Source organism: Corvus moneduloides, chromosome 2, assembly GCF_009650955.1.
Source record: "Corvus moneduloides isolate bCorMon1 chromosome 2, bCorMon1.pri, whole genome shotgun sequence".
In the NCBI taxonomy this organism is placed as follows: domain Eukaryota; kingdom Metazoa; phylum Chordata; class Aves; order Passeriformes; family Corvidae; genus Corvus; species Corvus moneduloides.
Genome location: NC_045477.1, coordinates 113,581,992 through 113,609,777, shown reverse-complemented (window position 1 = coordinate 113,609,777; position 27,786 = coordinate 113,581,992). Strand labels below are relative to the sequence as shown.

The 27,786-nt window shown below is 34.6% G+C and overlaps 1 protein-coding gene across 10 annotated transcripts in view; it reads left to right on the top strand.

Annotated features, from left to right (window-relative positions):
* The window catches only part of DMD (dystrophin), a 1,179,964-nt gene that overhangs the window by 444,145 nt on the left and 708,033 nt on the right, over nucleotides 1-27,786 (top strand). For all 10 annotated transcript variants that reach the window (XM_032100882.1, XM_032100878.1, XM_032100881.1 and 7 more), the window contains 4 exons: nucleotides 10,033-10,221; nucleotides 10,860-11,041; nucleotides 16,694-16,844; nucleotides 21,757-21,876. In XM_032100882.1, the coding sequence (XP_031956773.1) occupies nucleotides 10,033-10,221; nucleotides 10,860-11,041; nucleotides 16,694-16,844; nucleotides 21,757-21,876 (642 nt within the window). The remainder of the gene's footprint in view (nucleotides 1-10,032; nucleotides 10,222-10,859; nucleotides 11,042-16,693; nucleotides 16,845-21,756; nucleotides 21,877-27,786) is intronic.

The following is a 27,786-nucleotide window of genomic DNA, read 5'->3' as shown; positions in this document are numbered from 1 at the left end:
GCATCCCAAGCTGCTTTGTTGTTTGTGCTGAGGTGTTTTTCTGTTCAGCACAGCCTGTTTCATACACTTAACAAATGACCTTCATTGTTGAGGTGTTAGACATGTAAAAAGAGAGTGACACTTTTGTTATTAATTTTGGTTTCTATATTCACTGAGAACTTTTGGTTTTTTTAGTGTAGTGTTTTAGGGCAAGTGTAATGTTCCTGTACTCAGTTCACTAGGGATAACTTCCTTTGAATTTAATAGTAGGATCAAAAAATAAAGGTTCTACAACATTGTTTCCATTCTAAAAGATACTGAGGTATGATAACAATAAATGACTACATGGTTTGCATGGGTTTTCCCACTTGAATTGTGTTTGCAAAATGAATAAGAAAGTATAATTCCACAGTACATTATGTGTTGTATGTTACTCCAGCCCCTCAATGTCGTTATGTTCAGTATGATTACCTTTTAAAAAGTGTCCTCTAGTCCATTTATAATTGACCACTCCTTTCCAGAGTACATTCCATTTCTGTCCAATACCTTTGGTCTTAAAAATTACCTTATTTCTCGGAGCTCTTTATTTCTATTCACACTCTTAATCACAGTGCTCTTGTATCTTCTCTACATCACCAAGGAAATGCTTTCTCTGTTATGCTGTGCCATCTTTTGCTACTTCTAGTTTTTCCCTGGTTCTCCTGGCTCTTTTAAATTCAGTCTCAAAATCACTCTCTTCTGCAGCGATGGCTTGAACTAAGTTTTAACTCATTCATGTTCAGCCTCCTAATTTTCCCATTTTTAACATCTCCTTTCACTCTGTAGCCTTGTTCCTGGCTTTTTTTTTTTCTTTCTGTCCATATACATGATGGATACTGCAATGAATATGCTATCTAATACCTGCAGCTTAGAGTCATGCATTACATTTTAGTGAATATGGGTACATTTCTATATCATATGGGGAAGGATAATATTGCTTGGCAAAATTTAACCTGTAAGGCACCTGTAATTCTTTTCTGCTACATAAGCAATATCAGGAAAAAGTATTTGATAAAATATTTGGAGATTCTGTTTCAACATTCTGGTAATCATTTTAAGAGCAAAAATAACTAATTTTTATATATATAAGAATGTACTATGAATAAATAAATAAATCCCAATAGGTGTGAAATTCTAGAAGTAAGAAATTGCTTTTTGCTAGATCTCAACTAGCAAAGGAAAGTGGAAAAGGGAATATGAAAACAAATATTGAGAAAGAAAGTAAAGATAGATAAGAATATGACTTCAAAACAGTACATTTATAATGTATTTTTTAAACTGACAATTTCAGAATTACTAGTGTCTATTAGGAATTTAGTAGCTACAAAGCTACGTATTAGTTGTACATTGTCTCTATAATTAGAATTTAGAATCTTGTAACTCACTGTTTCATGCCCACCTCATTAGTAATTGTATCTAACTACATCTGAGTAGTCTCACTTACTCTCCACTGATTCGTGGCTCAGAAATTTCCTGAGCTGGATATGGCATCTTTATATTTAAAAGTCCTCAGTGGATTTTTATCCTGTTCTTCTATCCAGTTGCTGCTCTCTGTAAGCATTTAGGAAAGTTTTCTACATAGGTTTCAGTATTCTAGAAGGACTTCTTGGTAGTTCTTATTTTTATCTTTTGGAAATACTTTAATATTTTCTGTATTAATACCCAATTTATAAACCTGAAGCTCTGCATTCAGAAGAGGAGAAAAACCCCATTGTGAGATGATTGCTTATCATTTTGACTGATTCTCAGCTTTTGATTTATTATTCAGAACATGTAGCTACAAGCAAGGTAGTTACACTACAGAATTATAAAAAAACCCAAAACATTAAATCACGTGAACCTCTTCTGTAACAACCTTTTGGTTAGTGTTTAATTTGAAATTGAAAATATATTCATTGCAGTGGTTTCCATTGAAGAAGGAGAGCCTCTTTAATAGAAACTGAAATACATTTTGAGAGAGTTTAAATACAATATGGATAAACCGTGTAAGAGCCATGAATGGGATATTCAGCCTATTCAAGCAAATTTCACTATCCAAGATTTTAGATGACTTTGCAAAACCACATATTTTAATAATTCCTTCGAACTCTAATAGCACATAATGTTGAATACTCTGAAATCTCCAGGACCTCAACCTCAACTTCGCAGAAACTGATTAGTATGTCCACTAATTAGCTCTTGCCCCAGAATCTTTATTTCTCAAAAGAAAAAAATTATCCTAGAGATGTATCTCATTGTAGTTAATTGCTGTGGCTGTTGATGCTTTCAAAGGCATTTTGATATTGCACTATGTTAATATATAAAAAGAGTTTTGAATTGAAATGTTTTTATTGAGAAGACTGGAGGGTCTTTTATGCACTGGGATAGCACAGATTTTGCTGACAGCAGTAGCAGAAGAGAGAGAGACTAGGAAAAAAGAACAGAAGTAACAACAACTGAATGGGATGATAGAAAGAGAAGGCTACTTTTTCTTCCTGAATGAGAGAGCCATATATATACATTTTCATAGTTTTTTGAACTATAAAGCTGTAGAATTCACAATGAAGTATATGTGGAAAAAAAAAAGCTTAATTTTTTTTTCACTTTTTACCCTTGGCCCGCATTTCTGTAATCTTAATCTTGAAGTCTCCATTTGTATTTAGCAGGATACCTTTTCATGTTTGTTTCTTGATTTGTCTGTTGCCAGAGAGAAAAAGGGTGCAGTCTACATTTCTATCTCAATCTCCTGTATGACATGCTAAAGAAATAATTCAATACATTTTTGGACAATCCATTTGCATTTCTGTTGGCTAAGAAATAATTTACCTCTTTCTGTTTAAGTTTTCTGTTTATACATTCAGTAGTTTTTCTCCACGTGGAGATTGTGAGAATACAATTTAGAACATAGAACATTTCATAGAATGGTTTAAGCTAGAAGAGACACTGAAGATCTCTAAAGACTTTTAAAATTTCTTTCTCAGAGCAGTCTGCTTCAAAGTGGATGTTATTTTAGTCCTAACTCATTTAGAATTTGCATCTTAAAAATGAAAATTAAGTAAAAATGACCATTATCTATTCAATCTTGAATATTTCTCCTGCTACTGAATTATACTGTGACCACAACTCAAATTTTAGGTGGTATGATCATCACTAGTGGGTAAAATTACCTTTTCCTTTTTTGTGTGTGTGTATGTGACAGTATAAAACACTATGGAAATTTCTCAAATAATCTGAATTTGCTGGTTAGGAGTTACCTTTTTGGTAGCACTACTGGGGAAAAGGCCCCAGGCTTCTTGACCTATGATATACTTTCATCAGGACCCTGTTACTATTTACTGCCGGAGAGTTCTGTGAAGAGTCATTAGTTTATAGTGAAAACTTATCCTGGGGTGAAAATTTCACCTTTCTTTAAGTAGAGTGGAGTCTTATTTATGTATTATATAGAGGCCAAATGATCTCACAGTCTACTGCGTGACATGACAGTGCCTGAAGTATACTTGCCTTTAAAATGTGCCCTGGTCTTTCATCAGGAAAGGGAAGGTTTGAAGAATGGTAGGTAGACTAACCCTTTCAACAGGAAGAAATCATAATTTTGTTGTAGGTTTATGATGAAAGTAATTCCATTCAGTCACAGACAGTTGATTTACACATCCACACCTACTCCTATTACTGTCTGGAGCCGTGGTTCTTAATTGATTGAATAGGAAGTGCCTTCCTTAGAGAGGCAGGTACTGGTGTCTTGTCACCAGCAATGCTACAAACAGAAATGCATTTTATAATCAGAAAAACTCAACAAAATTAAAACACTTAAATAAAGAGGCTGAAAATTTTCCCTGGAGACTTTATAAAAGCAGTATGTTTTGATACACTTTGTGTCAAGCAGTATGTTTTGATACACTTTGTGTCAAGCAGCTACTAAGCAAAACCTGATTTGATAGTTTTCCAAGTACAGGTGTGTTGAAGAAAGCAAGCTAAGGTGAAAACCTTTTGGTGAAGCACTGACTCACTTGACTGTGTATGCAAAATGAAACAGTTTTTAGCTTGTTAGAAAATTTGATCATTATGTGTGGCTGGCAGCCTTGATTCCTGTCTCTTATGTCTTAACACTATCTTACCTGTCCTCACAGTTCCTAGTCTTAGTCTCTTCCCCAAGCCAATTGATTCCAGGTTTTTTTTCAGTCTTTCAGTTGTTTTAAGGCAACTTCTACACTCTAGAGCTGTTATGAATGGATGTGGGTTTAAATAAGTCTCTGCCTTTTGCCCAGGCCTCTGGCAGCAGGCAGTAGCTTTATTGAGGTGTCCAGCACCCCAGGACTCACTCTCATTCATAAGTTCTTTAATAATGGCTGATTCAGTCCATTATAGAATGAATTATTTATTTAATAGACACAAAACTAACAGACAGAAGACTTAAAACAGACTATTACTACACAGGAATAAGGCAAAAGGGAACACTAATATAACACGCGGGGTTAAAGGTACCATCAATTTTACAGCTAGCGAAGAAATAGTATAACTTAGGATCCAACATCTCTTACCATCCAATTCCTGATGGAGCACACATCAAAATCCTTTCCCTCAATTCCCAGGAAAGTAACCACGGAATTTGTGTCCAGACTCTGGGAAGAAGTCTTGCACATTTTCAGTGCCTGTGTGTAGCAGGCTTCTGCCTCTGTGACAGTTGTGTGGGCTTTTATAGACATAAGAACCATGTCTTTTAGTCAAGAAGATTCTTAGCAGGGAGCCTGAGCCCTTTTGGTGCCAGAGATGACCCCATGCTGGGCCTGTGACCCACCTGGGTTATCTCTTGCATATGCACCAACCATCTGGAGGAGATAGACATGTCCTGCCACAAGAACCCAAGGTGCAAACTTTTGCTTTAGTGCCAATAAGTTCTTTATTTGTCTCTTTCAGTCTTTATTTCTACCAGCTGTACCTAGTAGAGTAGTTGGAGAGATTCATTTGCTTTTACCACTTTCCTGTCAATAGTTGCTACATTTTCCTTCCTTTGTAGTGAGTGTAGTTTCATCAATACTGCCTGGCTCTGTCTTTTCTCTTCAGCATATACCTTGCCTAAGCTCCATTGATTTTTAATGACCTAATAATCTACTACATCTCAAAACTGCAGTTGCAAGGACAGGTCAATTCATCCAGGTGGAAACATATGCAGTAGAAATGGAACTACTGAGAAAATCAAGTACTAAAAATCTAACTTGTCTCAACTGAGCAAGCAAAACCTGCAATTTTTCAGACTTATCATAAGGCCAAACCTTTGTGGATTTTCAGAAAAATAGAAAAAAAATCTTTCTTACTCAAGATTCATTTACAAAGACATTTTTTAAACAGTTAGTAAAATGGAAGTGCTTGCCTCATTTAGAACAAGAAAATTGTTAACATTATATTAACAAGCAGTCTGAACCAATTTATCTTATAAGTTTTATTACCAGAAATGACTGAACTATTCTGGCTGGACTTATCTGTTGAGAAAACATAGTCTTGATTATTGAAAAGACCATTTTATCATTTAACATTTTAACAGTCATAATTTTGAAATACAGAGACACATAAAATAAATTTTGTAATGAGAAAGTTGGAGGAACTGAAAGAATAAGCAATGGTTTCCTTCTTACATGATAGAAGGCATAGTTAGAGAATGAATAATGTGAACTATTTTCTGAGGCTGTAATCCTGCAAAAGGAGTGTTCAAAATGAAAAAGATACTCTGAATTTAAATTTGCCTTTACTAAAAAATGTTTCTTTAAAATTTTGTGTCTCTGAGTTTAAAAGCTCTAAACGTCTAGAGCCTCATTCTTTACCTTTTCCAGTGGGACAGGCAGTTTCTGAAGGAAGGAAATATATAATATAAATAAGAGTGCTGGAATAAACCATAAATGTTTCCTGTAAAATGACTTTCAATAGTTCCCCAACTATTTTCTAAAACTCAGAATCAGTCCTTATGTATTAATAGAAACATTCTTGAAGAATTTGAGTTCACAGAACTAATCCTTCTCCTCCCTTTAGGAACATAATGCAATAGCAGGTGAGGAACATTTTGTCCCCTCACTTTCTCACCTTGAAGGGAGTGCAAGCTCATGGTTTAAACTCTGTGAATTAATTCATACATTTGCCAGGGATATCTCATTTTTCCTGGCTTCTGAAGGTCAGAGGATTTTTATTTTCACTTACTATACTTTAAATAAAATCTTCAGAGTCTCTGGGGTCTTTCAGCCCCCACACCCAAGCAGAAGATGGTAAAGTGTACAGAGATTAACATTCCCATCATATTATCTAGATATAATTCATTTATGTCCAACAGAAAGCAAAGGAAAAAAAAAAAGATAGTCTAGAGGACAACACATGGGTCCAGAGCAATTTTTTCTTTCTACATCAGTCCATAAGAACAACCAGGATTATGTTACATGCAAAAGTGGCTGACCATTCTTCAAAACAGTCCGTGAGATGACTGCTTGACAAATTCCTAACTACCATGTGACACATGTTCATTAAATGTTCATTAAATGTTCATTAATGTTCATTAAATATCTAAATTTCTCGTGTCTTTTTCACTGGTGTTGGTCAGTGCTCTCCAAAGTATAGCAAACTTGAGAGTTCGCTGGCTCTGAGATGGATGTCCCTCAGAGGGAGGTTGCTGTCCACATCCTGCTGTGCTCAGAGGAGCTCAAGGGGTCTCAATTTAGGACCACTGCTTATAGCATCACAAAAGAATTGGTCTTAGTCATAGTATTTTTCCATCTTGGCCACAAGTTAGGTCAGTAACTTTCTTTAAATGTTGGATGACAAAACTGTTTTCCCACTCAGGTCATTATTTAGTTTGTTTAGGCAAAAAAAAAGAGTTTCCAAGACTGTTCATGAAAAAATAGGATCTTGTTAGCCAACATAAATTCCTGGGAACAGACAATATTTATGATGAGCTCAAGGCTGAGACCCACAAGTATTTCTGAGATGGTTGTGCAACCCAAGGAGGAGGGAGGGGTGTGCACCATCACAATGAGATTTTGTTGAAGTTTTTATTCAGTAAGTGTAAGTGTTTTGCTCTAACTGCACCCAAGTTTGTGCTGCATACTCGTTAAATACTTTACTAAGAATAGGTTTTGATTCAAGAATGAAACTGTATGCATATTTAGGCAGCTTTTTTTCCTAAGCATAGCCTTCCTAGCATTTTATGGCTCTAACAATTTGACTTCAGCCTGTCCATACTGTTTCTCATTCTCTTAAAAAATATGGTTAGAAACAACTATCACGACTTACATTAGGTGTCTGTGTTAATAATGCTGCATATCTGTGCCATCCATGTGGTATATGCAACACCTAAAAATTTGATAGTGTCCTCACTGGTTTATAAATTTCAAAGAGATTTCATACAAACTCATAAATAAGAACACTCACAGGTTATGCTGTTTGGTTGCCTACCAATATGTTTTATAAAGATCAGAAGTTTTCATTGTTGTTTGTCTTTTGTGGATTATTTCATTGTGGTTTATTCTTCATGTTGTAGGATCTGCATACTTAAATTTGAGGTTTATTATGGGATGAATAATCTTTATAATGAACTTTGAAACCCTGCTTTGGTTTTTAATAGAAAGAGTGTGCCATAAGCTTTAGGTCAGTAGTTGTCCAGTTCTAAGTGTTTTGTATTCCATTTACAGCTAATTCCACCGATTTCAATAGCTGTTTTTCATTCGATATCCAGGGTGAGCAAGGGTGGATTGCTATCTTTTGGAGAGAAAACAGAACTGACAGAAGTAGTAGACAGGAAATGTAACAGTGTTTATACATGATTTTTGTCAAGTCAAAAACCACTGTTGCCTCCAAGGAGTGTTTTTTGTCTTGTAGACATTCTATAGTGTTACCATTTTAAAATTCTAGGCTTATGTATTTTTCTTCTAATCTTTTGCTGTTTTCCTTATGTCAGAAAAAAGCCTGGGTTCTTTTCCTTTCCTTTTCTTTTTTTTTTTTTTTTTAAATTGAGAACACAATTTGGAACACCTGTCAAGAAACTCTTTTGGTTTCTGTTTTTATTAGAGTCTTTTGGTTTTTTTATACTTTTTCAAGAGAGATTGCAACAGATCTGAAATTAGTCCAGCCACCATTTTGTCATAGAAGGTCATGAGTGCAAGATTTTGGAAAGCATTTCCATGCAATATTTATGTTAGCATGAGAGAAAGCAGTGAAAATGCTGATCATTAGGAAAAATTATACTTAGTAGTTGTTCCTCAGACAAAGTGTTGCTGGGGGTAGTTAGTTAAACACTTGTCATCCATGAGACAGTACTCTGTGTCTGATCTAGAGAAAGAAGGATTTTCAGATGAAGAATTTTCAAACAAATACAGACAACATAGATTATCACAGATCTCTACAAACATGATATCCCTAGCCTCACTCAACTGTTAAAGCTTTTTTTTTTTTTCACTGTAACAGATATGGCTATATCCCATGAAGTATTGCTATGGAAAGAAAAAAAAAATATTACCTGTGGAAAAAATGATCAAGTCATCCCTTTCCACAGTGGAAAAAACTGTATCTTGCTCCAGAAATGTGATGTGGTTGGGTGCAATTTCTTACTGCATTGTATACTGTTGGAAATCTAGAACTACACACAGTCCAAAAACTTATTTGTGCAGAAGGGATATGTGCCGCCCATTTTCTGTGCTTCATTATTTATATTTCTGAAAGATAATACTTCCTTTAAAAAAAAAAAAAAAAAAGAAAAAAATCCCAGACTATAAAGTTCATCAGATTTCCAAGCCTGCTTTTTCTGATGAGTTTCTCACGCAAGTGGTGATAGAGTCAGGACTATTACCTAGCCTAACACATATTTAGGGATCTGCCAAAATTGCATGTGATTATTAGATCTATACAATTCAGAATGAAGCTGTTGTTGTGAAGATTGAAAATTTCATTTTTAGTGATTACATGGCATGCATTACACTTCCTGAGGTCATTTGAGTTGGTTGAGCTCTCATCCCATATGGGCCATTCACATAAGAGTTGGCCTTGATCATCCTCTGGGTTCCTTCCAACTCAGAGCCTTCTGTGTTCCTGCTTGTGGCTCTAGTGATTAACTTTCAGTTCTAAACTGCAATGAAAGGCTTTATTAGCTGCTGTGAGTGTTTTATTGGGACAAGTATATCAGTAGAAAAAAAAAATTTGCTAGCTATAAAAACATTAAATGCCTTGGCGTGTGTATATATATATATTTTTTTTTTTAATGAAAGAATAAGTATATTTTTATGTATAGTTTGTTTTTAAAGTAAAGTCCTAACAAAGTAGTTAAACTTGTTCAAAACTTTTTGAAAAACTTATGGGAAGGTATTTTCTGTAGCAAATGCATTCCTTGCTTCTCTTATGTCCTTGTTTTCTATTGTTATACTAATCAATAAATACTTGTTGATTTCTCTTGACTTTAAGCAGTAGACCAGAAATGGGATTTCTGTTCTCATAAGAGACACTCAGCTTCTAAAAAATAATTACAAGGTTGGCTTTTGCAGAAAAGAGAAATCAACAGTAATGCACTTTTGCTTGGTTTTAAAAAGTTATGATTTCGCATTTGTTTTTGAGCTTTTTTGACTTCCTGGAATGGTTTTCACAAAATGTGTGTCTGTGGATTGCTCAAGCCTAGCATTGCATGTAGTGTAGAGGTTTGTTGGTTTGGGTTTTTTAAATGTCATGTTTTGCACATATTCTCTGCAAAGCCCGCAAGTAACTTGATATTTTTTTGAGTATATCATTTTATGAGCTGCTGTGGTAAATAAGTATCTCCCATTATTCTCATTATTCAGAACACTTGATAGGGATTTTGAATACCAGTGTAAAATAACTGATTGAATATGAGATTTTTTTTTAACTGATCTCGGTCAGTTAACTGATTTTGTAGTACTAAGTACTTCTATGTATTAGCCATCTGATTTTTTTTTTTTTTTTTTTTTAGAATATAGTGGTGTTCCTTTTCTTCCTTTGTAGATCAGTCTGAGCAGATGCCATTTTCATTGCTCTTAAAATTTTGGTTTTGATCAGTTTTTAGGAAGTGTTGAAGAAAAGACATTCAGCACCGTGCGGATGGGGGCTAGAATGGATCTTGAAAACTACCAAACTGCTTTAGAAGAAGTGCTCACATGGCTTCTCTCTGCTGAAGATGCATTACAAGCACAAGGAGATATATCCAATGACGTAGAAGTTGTTAAAGAACAGTTTCACACCCACGAGGTACATGTTTATGCTAATCTTTCAGAATGTATTTCTTTTATTCTATTCTCTTTGTTTGTTTTTTGGGGTTTTGTTTTGATTTTTATTAATTTTGATTCAGAGAATGTAAACTGGAGATTCTGCTCTAGAGTCATAGACCCTTGAAATCCTCAAGTCCAACCATTAACCTAATACTGCCAAGTCCACCACTAACCCATGTTCCTGCTGCATCTACACGTCTGAGGACAGTGACTCAACCACTTCCCTGGGAAGACCATTCTAATGTTTAAACATGCAGTGGAATGTTTTGTTTCCTAAAATCCAATCTAAACCTCCACTGGCGCAACTTGAGGCCATTTCCTCTTATTCTATTCTTTGTTACTATACCCACCTCATTGCAACCTTCTTTTAGGTTGCAGAAATCAATAAGGCCACCCCTCAGCCTCCTCTTCACCAACTAAATAACTTTTTGCCCTTTGAAGAAAGTGAAAGTGTTTCTTTTTGGTTTATTTCTGGTTTATGTTACAAGGTTTTGGGAGGGGTTGAAAAAATTAAAAGTGAGGTTGAAAATCATGTTTGCAAAATGGTGCAATTCTGTTCTTTCCTTTCAAAGAATGCAACTTAAACCTGGATTGTTTGGGGTTTTTTTTTGTTGTCAGGGTTTCATGATGGAGTTAACAGCTCACCAAGGACGTGTTGGTAATGTTTTGCAAGTTGGAAGTCAACTTCTGTCAACTGGAAAACTTTCAGATGAGGAAGAGAATGAAATCCAAGAACAAATGAATCTACTTAATTCTCGCTGGGAAAGTCTCAGGGTAGCAAGTATGGAAAAACAAAGCAAGTAAGTAATATGTCAGGTGAAATAATATAGATTGATTTTGACTGAAACAATCCTGAACTTGGCTAACAGTTGGGATTTTCTTTCACTTCAATGTGAACCAAACTCCATCTCGTATCTGTTTTAACCTGAAATTTGATGTGATTTTGAACCTTGCATGTTGTTTGGAGCCTGGAAGCCACATAAAGCAGCAGCTGTCAGCAACTTGGACAGAGATAACACTTTAACCAAAATTTAGTTAACCTACCTCACCTTTTTCCAGTTGTTTCAATAAATATTGTATCACACAATATTGAGCAACAAAGGAGAGAATCTTTGCAAAGGTAAAAAAGGGAAACAGCAACCAATCTTCTAAGGCCTGTAAAACTCAATCCCACAAAAAGAATAAATGAGATCTTAGCTTTCCTGGAAATATTGCTGTGATTTTATCTGAGAACAAATTACACTATTTAAAAAAGGGCAAGTCCTACCGCTTACAGTTGAAATACAAGTAAAAGTAGAAAAATAATCTATTAAATACTCACATTAATCTTCAGAGGATTTTTAATGATATTATGTTTGATTTTGAAATTTTGATTTACATAGTACCATCTTGGATAAGAAATTCCATAAATGTAAGAGCTTGTGATTGTGCCACAGGGGAGTAATTTGGTTTACAGGATACAGAGATACAGTATATATTTTCTTACTTTCTTCATAAACATATATTGAATATATTCAGCTATTCATCTTGCTCCTCTTTGAGCATTTTCCATTTCTACCTTACCTTTTGGAGTTGAGGGGTTTGCCCACTGCAAAAAGCAAACCATGATTTTCAACAATTGCATGACATAACTCTCTTTCTTGAAATACTTTCTTACCAATTCCAAACACTTGTTTTCTTTCAGCTTGCTACTGAGTATTGAGATTGTTTCCTTTGTTCTGTCTTCCTTTGACTATAACATTGTTGATGGGTTTCAGATGTTTCAACCTAACTTATTCCAGTTTTAGTATTTTCTTGGAGAGAAAAATCTATGATGCTTTAGTGTGGGGAGTTTGTATCTGCCATATTTATTTTCATTTAAATCAACACATGCAAGTAGCTACGTCTCCGAGTGGTACTTTGTCTACTTAAAATGTCCTTTAAAAACCAGTTGTTAAAGCCATCCCCCAGATGCAGCTATAGTCATTGCTTGGGGAATGTAAAGGCCTAGTATCTTCTGAAGCAGGTCATATTTGAGTAATATGAATTCAGTACAAGACATAAAATGATAGGGGTTTCACAAAGGATGTTGTGCTACTATTTAATTTCCTATACAAAAAAAAAAATCTGTGATAAGTTCAATGAGATTTGGGATAGGGCAAGAGAAAATTTCTCAGGAGTGACCTACTCAGATATAGTTAATTCTGGCCTTTTGGTCAAACCCCTGTGTTTCAAGAAACCGGCCAGAGGATTATTAAAAGCTTCCATATCACAATATAATATATTTCTGGGTTATTACACATAATTTAAACTCTCAGGGTCCATCTTCTACTTCAGCTTAAAGCACAATCTTCTGAGCACATTTCTGTAATCTTGTCCCTAAGGCAACAGTGACATGTTTAGCCAAACAGAGATGGTTTTTGTGAAGATGAGAACAGCAAGGCTGTCTGACCTCTGTAATGGTAATAGGAAGTGTAAAAAAAGGTACCACACTTTACAGCCCAGGGAAGAAAAAAGCAAGCAATAAACAAGGACAGGAGGAAGATATACTGATAAAGATGCTATAAAAGTGAAAGGGTCTTAGAAAAAGTGATTTAGGAGGTCAGAATGTCAGAGGAGGTTTGGAACACAACAATGCCTTTGTGTAAAAGCAGCCCAGACCGGATTTCTCATGTATCCACTATGTATTGAAAGTCTTTGACTCCTCTAATAGGCAGTGCACTAGCATGCTGAAGGAAAACAGTCTGTTTTTTTAAATTTCTTCCTTCTAGCCTTTCTCAAACAGGATTCTGTATATTAAAGCATCTCAGAGTGATAAATATACCACTGTAGAGAAAAACAATGCAACTAACCACTTTACAGAGAATTCTGTAACTTTTAAAACACATTCAATTCAATGAAAAAGTTTTTTTTTTTTTAAGTTGAAACTTATGAGAGCCATACTATAAACAAAGATTTTGGTAATCTCCTGAGGTATATAAATAAGTACTAAACCCTCATATCGCATGTCTGTAAAATGTCTGTAAAAGTGTTTTGAAAGCCAGGAAGTACCTGGAGAATGGTAAGAAAGAAGAAGCATTCTTTTGCTTAGGAATAAACTGTGATTGTTGTCTATGATTATTTAATTTTGAAATTTGTACTCCTTACTTCAGAATAATATCAATATTATGTATATTAAGTAATTTTCATTTTCTTAAATTCAGTTTACTTTAACAGTTTTCCTGTACAGTTTATTTAATTTATTGCTAAGAGGATATCTCCAGGATGAAGCATTATACTTTATAATAGCTTAGTTTAGAACATCAAGTAAGACAATAAAATATACACTTGAAAGTGAAGGACTAAGATCTGAGATCCCTAATCCCTTTTGAACCATGGGCTTTATTAAAACAGGGTATCATCTTTCTGTGCTCTGTCTGTAATTAATAGAGAGATTAGGATGGAAACAACACTGTATGAATTTTCTGGTGGTTTTAATCAATCTTTAATATATGATTTCCAGTTAAAAAAACCCCAAAAAACCAAAAAAACAAACCTGAAATCATACTACATCAGGAAGATCCGTGACTTTTTCTTCTTAGGAAAAACAAAAACCTTTCACAGAGCTCCAAGTGTATCACCTGATACCATCTCAGTGCCATTCAGGACCACTGAGGTACCATTCAAGAAACACTTGTGACTAAAACCTTATTTAAAATCAAGCTTTTAAAAATTTTAAATTTGTTTGCAAGATTTTATTTCCATAAAGTTGATTCGCCTTGGTGTCTGTCTGCAGCCTCTCCCCTTTTCTGTATCCACTGCTCTACATTTGAAGATCTGCTCCATGCCCATGTACTCCTGAGGATTTGTTTGACCACTCCTTGCACTTGGTTTCACAGATTGCCTTTCATATTTTCTCACCTTTACCATTCCTGCTTCAAGAGACTCTGGTTTGGCTTCTCTTCCTATGATCACTACTAAAACTTGATTATTTCTGTTTCAGAAGTCCTCAGACAACTTTTTTTTAATCCTGGGATAAATTATTATTTTTGTTGACAGCATTAAGGGGAAAAAAAAAAAAAAAGACAAACTTTTTTTTGTTGTTTTAACAGCTAATATTTTATTATTGAAATACCCAAGTCATAGGAGTTTTTGAATAATTCCATTTGTACTTCTGCTTGAAAGTATCTTGTACATTCTTGTTACTTTTGGGATATTTGAAGTCTGTGTTTGTAATCTCTTTGATTAAAAGAAAGAAAGATCCTTATTTAAAAAAAGTTTAGGAATGCAAAATTTATTATTTGCATAAACATCATAAAGCTTATTTTGAGAAGGTCTTTTATGTGATGACCCATTCTTTTTAAAGCAAAGGCCATTTCAGGGAGAGAAGACAATATCAGAGTGGTGGAGGTTCAGTTTTCTTTAGTGGTGAAGTACCCCAAGGCAATCATTCCCCAGCCTGCATCATTCAAGGGTCCTTCCTTCCTTCCCAAGGCAGGACTTTGTATTTGTCATGGTTGAATGTTTTAAGGTTCCTCTCGGCCTGTCCCTTGTCTAAGAATGAAGTGTGAGTTAGCCAGGATAAATACAAAGTATCACTGGAAACTTAGTGATTCCTTTGCACAATATGAGTTAATGCTATGTATACAGTACTTTTTTTAACAATTATAAATAGCAAAGAGTAATTCAATAAATATTTAATCAGAGACTAAACATTTGAATAATTTTGAGAAGATTCAAAACCGGAAGCAATTTTTTTTCCCTAAAAATGTAAGGAAATAAATTACAGCCAACAATACAAGTGCTGAAGTTTCAGACATATATCTTAAAATATGAACAAGTTACGAGTGAGATACAGGATTTCACATATTACAGCTACATGATGATCCCATTTATTAAATCCTGGTCATTCAGAGGAATTTAAGTGAGTACCAAAAATTACCTACATGTACAATGTAATCTTCTGTGATGATTAGATTGAAAATTTTTAGGTATATCTGGGAAAATACAGAATGGTGCTTACTTTGGACATATTTAGACATGGATTTTCAAATTTATGTATTTCTCGGTTTTTTCAAACTGTTATGGGAAAATCCACAATTGTTTGGACAAGCTCATAAGTACTTGCTTTACTTGAGCATTGTGAAATTGTGACAGAAACTTCATGTTTGGGTTTGTGCAAACATTTCTTAAGTTGCCTAATGGGTCATGGACAAGACCAATGCACTTTTCTGGAGCATTGTACTCACGCTGCACATCTGCCAGTCTGCACTTCTGCAGTTCCATGGGAGAAAATGTATTTAAAATAAGGTTTAAAATAACCTTGTGGGGAGAAATGTCAGTGTGAAGTTGAGTAATTCTAGGTGCTGTTGGTCATAGAGCTGAAAATCACAATAGCTTTCTAATTTGGGCTTACGTTTTCAAGTAGCCAACTGAGAAACAAGTGAATTAAAGTACAACTCTGCCATCTTTCTTACACTGTAATTTTCTCAAGTCTGAAAGTTCAACTCGAGTTCTGAAAGTAGTTTGCTGACTTTTTGCTGCAAGAGTTGTGCTTGAGAACTAAGTAACACACTAGAGCATACAATGGTTTCAACAAGCTCAGTATGACTGAGGAACAGTGACTGGTCTGTCAAATCTAAATAAAAAATTGCATGCTATGTGAAAGATGGATAATACAAAGGTGTTGTTTTAACTTCATTGCTCAGAAATAGTTAACACATTAAGAATGCTGTTGATAAGATGAAGATTTTGTTTAGGAAAGTCTAGAGAATTTCTAAAGAAGCAAGGGTAAGTAGAAATCTGTAATGGATTTCTGGCCAGATTATTTTGGATCTATCTATATAGTTTGATTTGGAAAAACTGAAGTATTTCCTGCTTAATTTTTCAGAGTATTCTCTGTTGAATAACTGAAAATTTAATAATTTCTTCTGTTTAATATCCTAAATTAGAGAAAGCCTGGTAAGGTCAGCTGTATGAGCAGTTTTCAAAATACTTGTAGTGGTTAACAGAAGCTTTAAAAAAAACGGATAGTAGAAATTTTTAACTCCAGCTCTAATAGAAATGCAGCTGGAGGACAAAGCTTTAATAGACAGAATATTGCATGGTGTAGTCAGTTGCTAAGGAAAAAGCTTCAAAACAGTTTGTCTAAATCAAAACTACTTCAAAAAATTTTCAGTTACCTTCTCCATAGAATCATAGAATTTACTGGGTTGGAAGGGACCCATCGGGATCATCAAGTCCAACTGGCCCTGCACAGGACCCCCCAACAGTCACATCCTGTGCCTGAGAGCATTGTCCAAACACTCCTTGAGCTCTGTCCTTGGTGCTGTAACCATTGCCCTGGGGAGCCTGTTCCCCTTTGAAAAATACATATTTCTTCTATTCTGCCTTCAAATGTAACCTTGTGAAAATGGGTTAGTATATGGGGCAGATGTTTCTGCCTGTTGTTTTCTTCACTTACAACTTCTAATTATTTTTTCTTTGTTTTACAGTTTACATAAAATCCTGATGGATCTGCAGAATCAGCAGCTGGCCCAGCTAGCTGATTGGCTGACAAAAACTGAGGAAAGGACAAAGAAAACTGATTTGGAGCCCTTAGGTCCAGATCTAGAGGACCTAAAGCGTCAAATAGAAGAACATAAGGTATGCTGTGGTATGCTTCCAAAGGCATAAAAACCAAATTGGGTGTTTGACATTTTAAAAGCTCTACACCTGCCATTAGAGCATAGCAAAGTAATATGAAGTCTTGGTTTAATATTTATTGTTCTGTACACTTAACAAGCTTTTGTAGACTTATTTAACACAACTTTGAGTTTTATTCTGATATAAAAAAAGAATTGCTTTCTTTTTATATGTAAGCAATATACTAAAATATGCAAGGCAACTGTAACATCTTTTCATTACATTACAATAAATATGCATCAGCTTTTTTTAATGCCTGTGTTACTTCTTTTTGCATCTTCTTTTTTCCCTTACATGTAGCAGCAATGATGCAGCAAAATACAAAGACCAGATAATTTTGTTAGGACTCTAGAGATTCTGAATATATATTTGCACTGAATATATATTACATACTCTAAAATGCACTACTTTCTAACTGTAGAAAATACTTTTTGGTAATGTATTTAAATAAAAAAATAACAAACTAATGAATAGAATGTAAGATGGAATTTAGCCAATTTTCTTCCACATTACATGAGGGTAATTTTTTAACTGGAAGAATTAAGAACTAAAAAGTGAGAGAGGATTGCTTGTGTAATAGATTCATTCAATTTACTGGATTAGATTGCTTTGCTTCATATTAATTTAGATTTAAAAATAAATTTAAATATGTGTCTATAGCACATGTTGATGAAGATAAGGAAACAGAAAAGTATAGAAAACAGAGATGATTTGTGATGTTTTAGAGATTTAATGTGATGACCTGTTAATGTTTCTGCATTGGTGGCTCAAAGCAGTTCTGTTCCATGCTATCTTGAGAGATTTTAACACCTGATGCTTCATGGTTTGTGTCAGTGCTAACCCAGGTTTTAGAGGGCAGATCATCCTGAAAAACAATTCAAACTGAAATCAGCTTTTACAGTTCTTTTAAAAAGAAGTCAGAAACTGCAAAAGACTTCATGATCCACTTGTGTGTTCAAGATGATTTCTTTGCATTCTGATTAAGGAGTGCTACTGAAGAAGAATACAAATTCTGCAGCTCCTGCTGCTGTTTGTGCTGTCTCTGCTTGCCCTGTGAGGAGACAATGTATTTCAGTATGTGGGTTTACTAGCTAGTGATATTTTCTGACATTAAATTTTCTTTTTAAAATAGACGGCAGGTAATTATGAAATGGTAATTAGAGAAAGAAACAGGAAAGATTTTGAATACATCAGTACTGAGACTCAAATAACTTTACTCCTATTTCTATGCATTTTATGCTTGAATACTAACATAAAATGTAACTCTTTTATTTATGCAATCTCATTACGCTGCTTCTTTCTTATACTGAGAAAAATGGGTATTTACCTTGTATTTGAAGATTCTGAGCGAAGACATGCAGAAACTTCTCTTCCACGTAATAGTTCTTCATTCTTGGTGTGCTGAGTTAGTGAATATTATTTATTTATGTGTACTTTCAAATCTGTTTCCTGTGCAAGACACAATTTAGCTAGAAATGATGGAAATAAAAGGTTTTGGGTTTAATTTTAATTACATTTGCATTCATTTATCATTTACCTTATTCAGAAGTCAAAGTACAGGGTTTTCCACTCTTTCAATTATTGAGAGAAAATTTCATATAATTTTATTGTGTATTATATATAGCAAAGCTACCTCCTACATCAAGGGCTAAAACAATGGAATTTTAGTAGGATAGTTATTGCTTCGTTGTTAAACAAGCACAGAAAAAAATCTTACATGCTTCATATTTTCAGTCAGTCTCACATGACTCTGGTTGTATCAGGAAACAATGTTTGGTAAATTCATATGTGGAACCAAAAGTTAAAAGATCTAAAAGGCAAGCATCATTTCAAATGAAACAGACTTCAGCAAAAATGATAGGTTTGGGTAGTTGTCATCCTGTCTCTGTCTCCTCTTTACCTTCATAATTTTGCCTTCTCCTCTTTACCTGTTCATTAGCAGGTACTTTTCACTCTATTTAATTCATGTTATGTATCCCCCTTTGACTTATTATTTCCATACATCTAATTTCATTATTCTATGCATTTTAAAATGACGTTGCAAAAGTATTGGTCTTGCGTTCTTGTGACTGACATTTCAGTTTCCCTGCTGAGTTACATTAAAAAAAAAAAAAATCACTAATGTGTATTGGAAATGGTACCCAACACTCAGACCAGAGAAAGAACACAACATTCTTTCCAGCATCCTGCTTAGTTCAGAAATATATGAGGTTAATATCTTGATAGTACTGAAAATTTTCTGAGTGGACTAAAGTAATGGTGAACTCTAGAAAGTTTTATATCATTAGAAAGGTACAGAGTTCTGGTAAGAAATCTGGCACAGTCAATATATTTTGGAATAATAGTTAAACATTTCAGTAAAGAAGTATTATTTTTTAAAGTAGTGCTTTAAGTATTTTATCTTGTATTACAATTACGCCTTTCTTAAAATTTTGTAAAGGGAGAAAGCTACTTTTCAGTAAAAATCTAGGGACTATTGGGCTGTCCAAGCAGAATATCATATTGGAAATGTTATAATTAATGAAAAATTTTTGCTTTTAATTGCACTGGTTTTATTATTCCAAATGATTATTATACCATATATAGTTAGTAGATTGCTATAGTTTCATTAACTTTCTAAAAACATCTAAGCCTTTTTAGTGCTAGGATTTTAGTGCTTCAAATTAATTCAAAAGCTAAGATGAGACACTTCTTCAGTGTCCAAATATCAGGATGGATTTGTCTTTGGATACTTGTATGACTTTGGTAGGCATTTTTATTCATTTTGAACTAGATTATGTTGGAGTGGCTTAAGTTGTTGTCTGATAGATAGGAATTAAAGGAATTGTGGAGTTTTATGAGTTTCTGTTGTTGCTATCTTTATTCATCAACATCTCTATCCATCTCACATTTTAAGTACCTGAAAATTTGCTATGTCTTTAATAAGCTCATGACAGCTTGTTAGAAATTTCCATTTAAATGATTTGAACAGAGTGTGCTCTTGCCTTGAAACTGTCCATCATAAATTCCTGTTCCAACAAGATCCTGTAAACAAACAATTTTCACCAATGAATTTCATGGTAAAAATAGACATTTGGGTTATAAAGAACAGTCTTTTACCTCAGAGTAAATTGAATCTTCCTGAGGATTAGCTAATGACTCAACTTTCTGGTTCATCTGTTCCATGACTTCTCAAGTCTTTCACAATGTGTGTGAGACTCCCACTTCCAAAGTGCCATATAATCCTGCACTTGCAGAGCATTGCTAACTCTGGTTTTGTTCTGGGATGCCATCTGTCAGATTCCAGCTAATAAGGAAATAAAAGTCACCTTGTCCATGGCTGTAGACTTACAGAGAAATGAATTTGTTTTGTGTGGCTTAAAGAGGGGGTTAAACGTGGGGGAAGTGAGCTGTATTATACACTCTGAGCCACGTGTGCTCTGCCTCCTCTTCCCTATCAAGTTCTGGGTCACAAAATGTTGAGAAGTCTAAATTCCAGGGATGGTTCTAGCAATTTGTGTACTTCACAGTCCTTGAGAATTGTTTTATAGTCTAGTTCTCTGAAGCAAATGGTACTCACAAGCATGAAAGTCAGAAAAAGATTCTTATATTGTCTCAATATGACCATGAAAAAAATTAATTCTGAAATGTGTGGTAAGATATTTATGCTCTAAAAACAAAGTAGTCTGGGAATTCCTTTGCTATTGCTTATAACCACATTATGTTTTGGTTTTTAAATTGTCACATAAAAATAATGTGTCTTAGGAAAAAGAGATTTAGAATGCATAACATCTTCAGCAAGGACTTCTTCATACCTGAGTGAATTACTCTGCATGAAAAAGCAGCAGAAAACCATGGCATGGTGAAATTTAACATAGTTGATAATACAGTCAAGGTTTCTTTTGTGACAAGGCCATGTTATTTTTCTGACTGTAACTATCCCAGTATATGTATTAATCCTTAGAACACACTCGGCTGAAGTATTGAGGACATAATCCAGGACTTTGGTTGCCCCCATTCTTTTGTTGTTTGAAACAAGTTAGAGACACCTAAAAAGTGCATCAGGCAAGATGGAATCCTGGATACCCTGGGGTTTTTTTTTCAGGGGGGTGGTATTAGGTCTTCTCTGTGGTTTTAATTTTCAGTACCAACACCAATTTAGTGCCTTCCATTTTTGTTGTTTGTCCTCAACAAAGGAAGGAGAAAATAGATGTGGCTGCTCAGTTCCCTGGTGCCAGCTCTGGGCTGGTTTGGATTTTATCAAACTATAGTGAAGGAGGGGTTCCATTTTTATGGCAACTGAGAAGAAAAAAAAAGAACGGCAAGAAAGTTTTTCCTCAGACATGCAGAAATCATGAAATGCCTTTGCTTCTTGCTTAGTTTCCTGGTTTCTGCAGTGAGTGAGACTAGGGTGCTACATGAGTCTCCTAAAGGTGTGTCACCTCCTGAGAAGTTTTCTCCTATGTAAGTAATATTCTAGGGCTGCCAAGCTGAGGTTAGTATGTGGTTGTTTAATGAAAACCATGTAATTTTTAATGTTCTTACAATTTTGAAAAAATTAAATATTTTCATATATTAATATGAAGTACAAAATTGAATTCAGTGGCAATTTAAAATCTTCAGGCATGTATGCATATTATGTGAATATCCATAGATCAGCTACATAAACTCACTATATCATCTCTCACGTTATATTTTCAGTCTGGAATATTGTGATAAGAGTTAGGACTTGTGAGTGAGTAACTTTAAGCTCTGAAATTCTCATACTTGGTAGTTATGTGAGTTAATCAGTCAATGGTACACTTTTTTGGCCGTTTTGGTTTTTGGGTTTTTGTGTTGTTTTTTTTTTTTTTGCTTTGGAACATGTTCTCTAACATGTATGCTTTAATTATAGGCATTTCAAGAAGATCTGGAGCAAGAACAAGTCAAGGTGAATTCCCTAACCCATATGGTAGTGGTGGTGGATGAAAACAGTGGAGATAGAGCTACTGCTGCACTGGAAGAGCAGCTTCAGGTAATGACTAAATGGCAGTGCTGGTCTCAAAAATTTGAAACAGGAAATTTTTAAAATAAGCAAAACCAGATAGTGAATGTGTACAGGATCATAATTGGTAGACAAACAATTGTTATCAAGAAATATTAAGATTATGCTATATTTTTCTAAAGCACTTTTGGGGGGAAATTCATGATTTATTTCCCATTATGTTTTCATGGCCATGTTTCTTAGGAAATGAAAGGAATAATCACTCAGTTGTATTCTCTAAATACAATTACTTGAGTATCTTTAAAAGAGTGACATATTGGAGATACAATTGTGATAGAGCTAGCAGCCAAGATATTCTAAATGTTTGTCAAATATTAACTTGCTCATAATAAAATCTCACTATTTCACTTGCATCTTTAAGAAGTTGCTACTGCTGTACTATTTATATTCCAATGCTCTTACTCTAACTTCTGAATGAAATTGCACAAATGAAAGTAGATAATTAATGTTGAGATACATTGAAGGAGGGTTCTCTTGTGTTGGTGGTCAGATGTCCAGGGACACAGCTCAAAAGGAATTGCAATATTACAACCAAGATTCCTTCTATTTTTCTCTTTCAGAAAGGAGAAAGTGTTTTTCTTTCATTTTGCTCCATTACCCAAGAAAGTAAGAGTTTGTGGGTTTTAAGTCATTAAAACCCAAGGTTTTTCTAGAGAAGCTATCAATACATTCAGTGTAGCACAGGCAGATACCTGTGTGCTGTCTTGAATGCAGCTAATTTGGGTATCAGTACCAGTAAATCAGTAATTGGTTTGGAATTTAGTGTAGGTTTGGCTAAGATTCTGAGCACTGCCACTTCAAATATAAGTCTCATTTTTCTCTACTGCAACTACTTAGTCACTCAAGGAGCACAACCCAGCCAAGATAACAATACAGACTCTACTGATCCATAATTATTAATTCCTTTTGACTTCATCTTAAATGTCAGAACTGTGGTGTACCTGCTCAAAATAGTCTTAACCTTCCAGAATTTCTTGCCAGCCAGCTCCTTGGAACTGTTCAGTGGAATAAAGCAGATTGCTAGCAAGAACATGGCTCCAGAAGCTAAGCTAAACTTGTAAAATATCTTGAATGGAAGAAGAGAAAGAATAATTAACAGTATTTGATATTTACAGCACTTCATGCATTAGAAGATGTAGAAGTGAGAATTTTTAATAGTGTGAAAAACAAATGAAAGGTTGTTGGATTATTAGACATTTAATCTAATTTCACGTCTTCAGAAAGAAGAATTAAGGGAACATCAGGTGATACAGCTTCATCCCTTATTATTACAATGGTTGGAAAGGTACCATTAGTATCCTGTGCAACATCTGCAGCTGACCCATATTGGAATAAAACCTGAAATAGAACTCAGACATTACTGCAATACCTTAAAGAAACATAATGAATAATGAATGTAGATGAAACACTGTGGAAATACACCATTTGTATCTCTACTAGCAGAGAAAGCACCTGTTATTTGGATAAAGTGTTCCCAATTACTACTGTCTTGGAAAAAGTATGTTCCTTGAAAGATGCTGGCAAGACAGATCCTGAGTCCCCTCACCCTACAGCACAGGCCTCCTTTGAGCAGTGCATGCAGTGGTGTCGAACAGTCAATTTGCTCTCCTGTTACATCTTTTATTCACAATCTCTTACAGAAGTATCTGAAAGAAAAGTTAATAATCCCCGTGCTCTGGAAGTCAAAGAATATGGAGCGATATTACAGATGTTAATAAAACCCAAATACAGATATAAAGCTGTAGAGTTTGGAGTGTTAGGGAGGTTTGGAAACTTTCATGCTTTAAAGCCCAGGAGAACTGAGTTACCACAGTCCACCTGCTCTCCTAGTGAAATGTTACACCTCTTTTTCTGTGTACAGAAACTGTTTGGAAGTTTTTTTCATATTGCATTCTGAATATAAACACAGGAGATAAAATGTGTTGGCAGGCACAACCATTAGAGCATTTGACAAAAAGTACAAAGGAGAAAAGTTCCCAAGCTTGATTATGTATCTGTCAGTCAGACTTCTAAAAGTAGAACAAAACAAGAGCATGAACTGTCAGACAAAAGAGCTTAATAAGACTGGCTCACTGAGATGCTGGTCAGGATCAGATTAGGAAGAAAATGAGCAGTTATTTCCGTGTAATAGTCAAAGATGCATTTTCCAAGCTGGTGAAATTCTGTTATGCTTTTCTTTTTGAGGTGGTGATTCCTGAAATATTTTCATATATATAAATATCTGTGTATGTATTGCATTTTTTTTTTTTTTTAATATCTGTGTAAGACATTTTTTTAAAGCCTAAAATGAACTTGTTGAGATTTTAGGTCTCAGGAATGTTGACAAGAATCTATGTTAATTTTAAATGAACTGTATAGAAGTTCTTAAGTTTTATTGCCTATGCATAAACATATCTATTTAAGAGGCAATTAATGACAAAGAAGTCAAAAGTGTCCCCTGAAACAAATTATCCATTGAAAATTTAACTGTGCTTGGAATAATAATAGCAAAGAAAATTGCAGGGTTTTTCTTAGAAACAGCTGTCCCCCTAAGGTACTTTGAGAGACTACAGCTAGACTGGGTGAGTGTGAATATTAAAACTTCTTTTACATTACTTTGCTTACTTCACATATCAGTATGTGACATGTTGAGAGGCTCTGTTTATGCTGCTACTGAGAACCAACTATTTAGACTTAGAACTCTGAGACCCCAATTAAAATCAGTCCAAGGATTTACCAAGGCAGCTGCTGAATAAGGCTCAAATCTATATTTAGTGCTGCAAAATCAAACCACTTTACTAGCAAATCTGTTGTTGTACTCTGACTCGATTCTACAGGAAAAATGTGGGACATTATCTTCATCTCCGAGATGGCTGGATAACATACAGAAGCCATGAATGCAGGGAGATTTTTTCCCCTAATTGTACCCAGCAGACAACAGGTCTCTTAAGGACTCCTGTGGGCTAGCTCAAATTAGAGGCTTCCCCAGGCCTCAGGGGTCAGGGTCTGGGCTAGAAAGAAATATGTTTTAAGTGTATCAAATGCTACTTGATGGCTTATTCCTCTTCTGGGGAAAAGGAGCTGAGAGTGTAATTTCCAGGATTATATATTCATATTATTCAGGGTACTGTCCTTTGATTGAAGATGATATATGGGTAGTTCCTGTAAAAATACGTCAAAATAAGTGAGGAATTTTAAAGAATGAATAAGCTATTTCAGTTGACTCACTAACCACTTATGGCAGGAACTTATGTCCTATGAACTTCAGGGATTTCCAAGACCTGCTCATCACAACAGTATGATATTCCTGGTTGATGCCTGGGAAGTTGAAATCTCCCATAAGGACAAGGGCTACTGATCTAGAAATTTCTCCTAACTGCCTGTAGGATAACTCATCGGTGTTTACATCCTGAGCAGCCTGGAGTTCTCCATCCCAGGTCCTCAAACGTGGGGCTCATTCCACCAAGTCTCATTAATACCAAAGATATCATAGCTGTGGGGCCTGACCAGTGCTTCCAGTTTGTCCTGTTTGTTTCTCCAACTCGATGTGTTGGTGCATGAAGTGTTGAGCATTTCAAAACTGCACACAAAACTTATTGTTATATAGTAGAAACTCTATGAATGGGCTAAATATTCTGTTCTAAAGAGTTAATTTTGGATATAGGGAAAAGCATTTTTCCACTTTTTCCTCATTATTTTAAAAAAGTGGATAGCTATACCTGATTAGAAAAGCATTAAATGCAGGCTTGAAGTACATTATTTCACTCCAGTGTTTCCAAGAGTTATATTTGTTTTACTCATTTTCTCCTGTTCTCGGGCTTCCTTACTTTGACCTTTTAGCAGACTAGAAATATTTCATCTTCTGCTTTTCATAGTCATAAGGAACATTCTTTCAGTATATTTGAGATATTATATGATGATGTACATAGAATACAAGTCTATATGCATCTGAGTAGAAAAAAAATCTTCTTTTGCATGCAGATTTCTCTAAAAATTCAAGTTAGGGCTGTAAGAAAAAGCATTTTTTACAGGATGGCATTTTACTTGTTAGTGTGGATTCAGTCTGAATTTCTCTGAAAATTTGTTTTCCCAGGTGTTAGGAACACTTGCTGAAGGCTGAGTTTCTGGGCATCACACAGGCAACTGTTGGATGTGAATAGAGAGTTAAAGTTGAGCACCCTGTGATTTAGTATAATAACTGCTTTATAAATAACAGTCCTGACATGATATTTCAAACTTGGAACTTCATATTTTAAATCTATTCAACCCAACACTGTATCTTGGTCTCATGGTTGTTATGGCCTCTCATGAGATATAACTAGATTTAAGATAGGTCATAGAATCAGCACTTCTTTCAGTGCAGTTACTTGGTCATTTTGCTTACTTTATTAAAATAAAAGATCTTGTCAAATTATTGAGGAAAAAAAAAAGAGTAGGTTTTGTGGCTCTTTGAAGTCATATGCTGAAAACAGTATTTTGTATTAACATTTTTGCTGTGCAAATCAATATAGTTCTCAGAGTTAATGCAGAGCCAGATATTTGATCTTGTTCTCTTGAGATTTTGGTGTTTTCTAGAGGACTGAAAAAAAAAAATACTTTTTATGGTATACCACAGTGATAATTGATGGAGATGTTATTACAGTTGTTGAGAGAAAATTGTTTTTTTTCATGGGAGTCATTAAGAAAAGTCAGCTGCTTGAATGTGAGATATTTAAAAGTTACTCAGGTATGGGGATTTTTATAAAGTAGCTATGAGGAAAGATATGATTATTGAATTAGTAATTAGCAAGGTAAAAAATGTTCAATTGAATATTTTTATGGTTTTAGTGTCCACTAAATGGAAAATTGTATCTGCTGACTTTTTACTGTGAAATAAAACTGTTAAAGCAACAAATTCAGACGGCATTCTGAAGTTTTATCTTTCATTTCCTAGGAGGTAAAACTTAATTTTTTTATTTCTGATAGAAAATACGGTTCTAATTGTTATCCCTTGGTTTTAAGAATCCACTATTTGGATGCTACATTTTTGCTAAAATTAAATTATAATCTCTATGAGGAATATGTAAGTGCAAAAGATACAGCATTATATAATATATCAAATTATAAGGGACCCATAAGAGTCCTGAAGTAAATAACTAAATATGAAAAAGGAAGAAACTACTATCTTTTTGTCAGGATGTGTTTCTGAAGTGGATGAAAAATTAAGAATGCAGTAGTTTAAGTATCTTTCAGATGTTTATAAGAGATTTTTTATTTTGGAGCAGCTGAATAACTTGCATCTGATGCCCAGGGGTAATCAAGTCACTATAAATCATTGCAATAAAAGTGTTGTATCATCAGCTAAAATAAGGGAGAAGAGAAAAAGGTGCTGTTTTATGTAATATAAATACATATGTTGTAGCATATGCTACAAATACCTGGGAAACCTCAGTGGGATTTGTGCTGGTGTGGAAGTTTATATGGGTGGGGTTTTTTCCACTGCAATATTTTAAAAGAGGTAAGAACTTTGACCAACTGTACTGTACTGATGCAGCTTAAAAGCCAAATGCTTTTTTCTTTGACCACACCTTAGGGACATCATTTTTATGTTTCAAGTAGTTCTGTTTTGGGCATCATAAAGTTTTGAAACAGAATGGGTTTTTGAAAGTGTAGTACTAGAGACTTGCTAGAAAACTGTCTGTAGATTAGTTTTAAAATATTCTGTCTTTAGATCTATTGCTTTCCCTTTTCTCTCCATTTTGGTTTTATTTCAAATGATGCTAAAATCCAATTCAGTGTGACATGCAACATATTTTAAGGGCACATGCTCAAAAAAAAGTGAATTAGGAAAATATTTCCATTAAAAAATTGTAATGCCATAGGGAAAACAGCTTTTCTTGTTTAGGAAGAAAAGAGCAAACA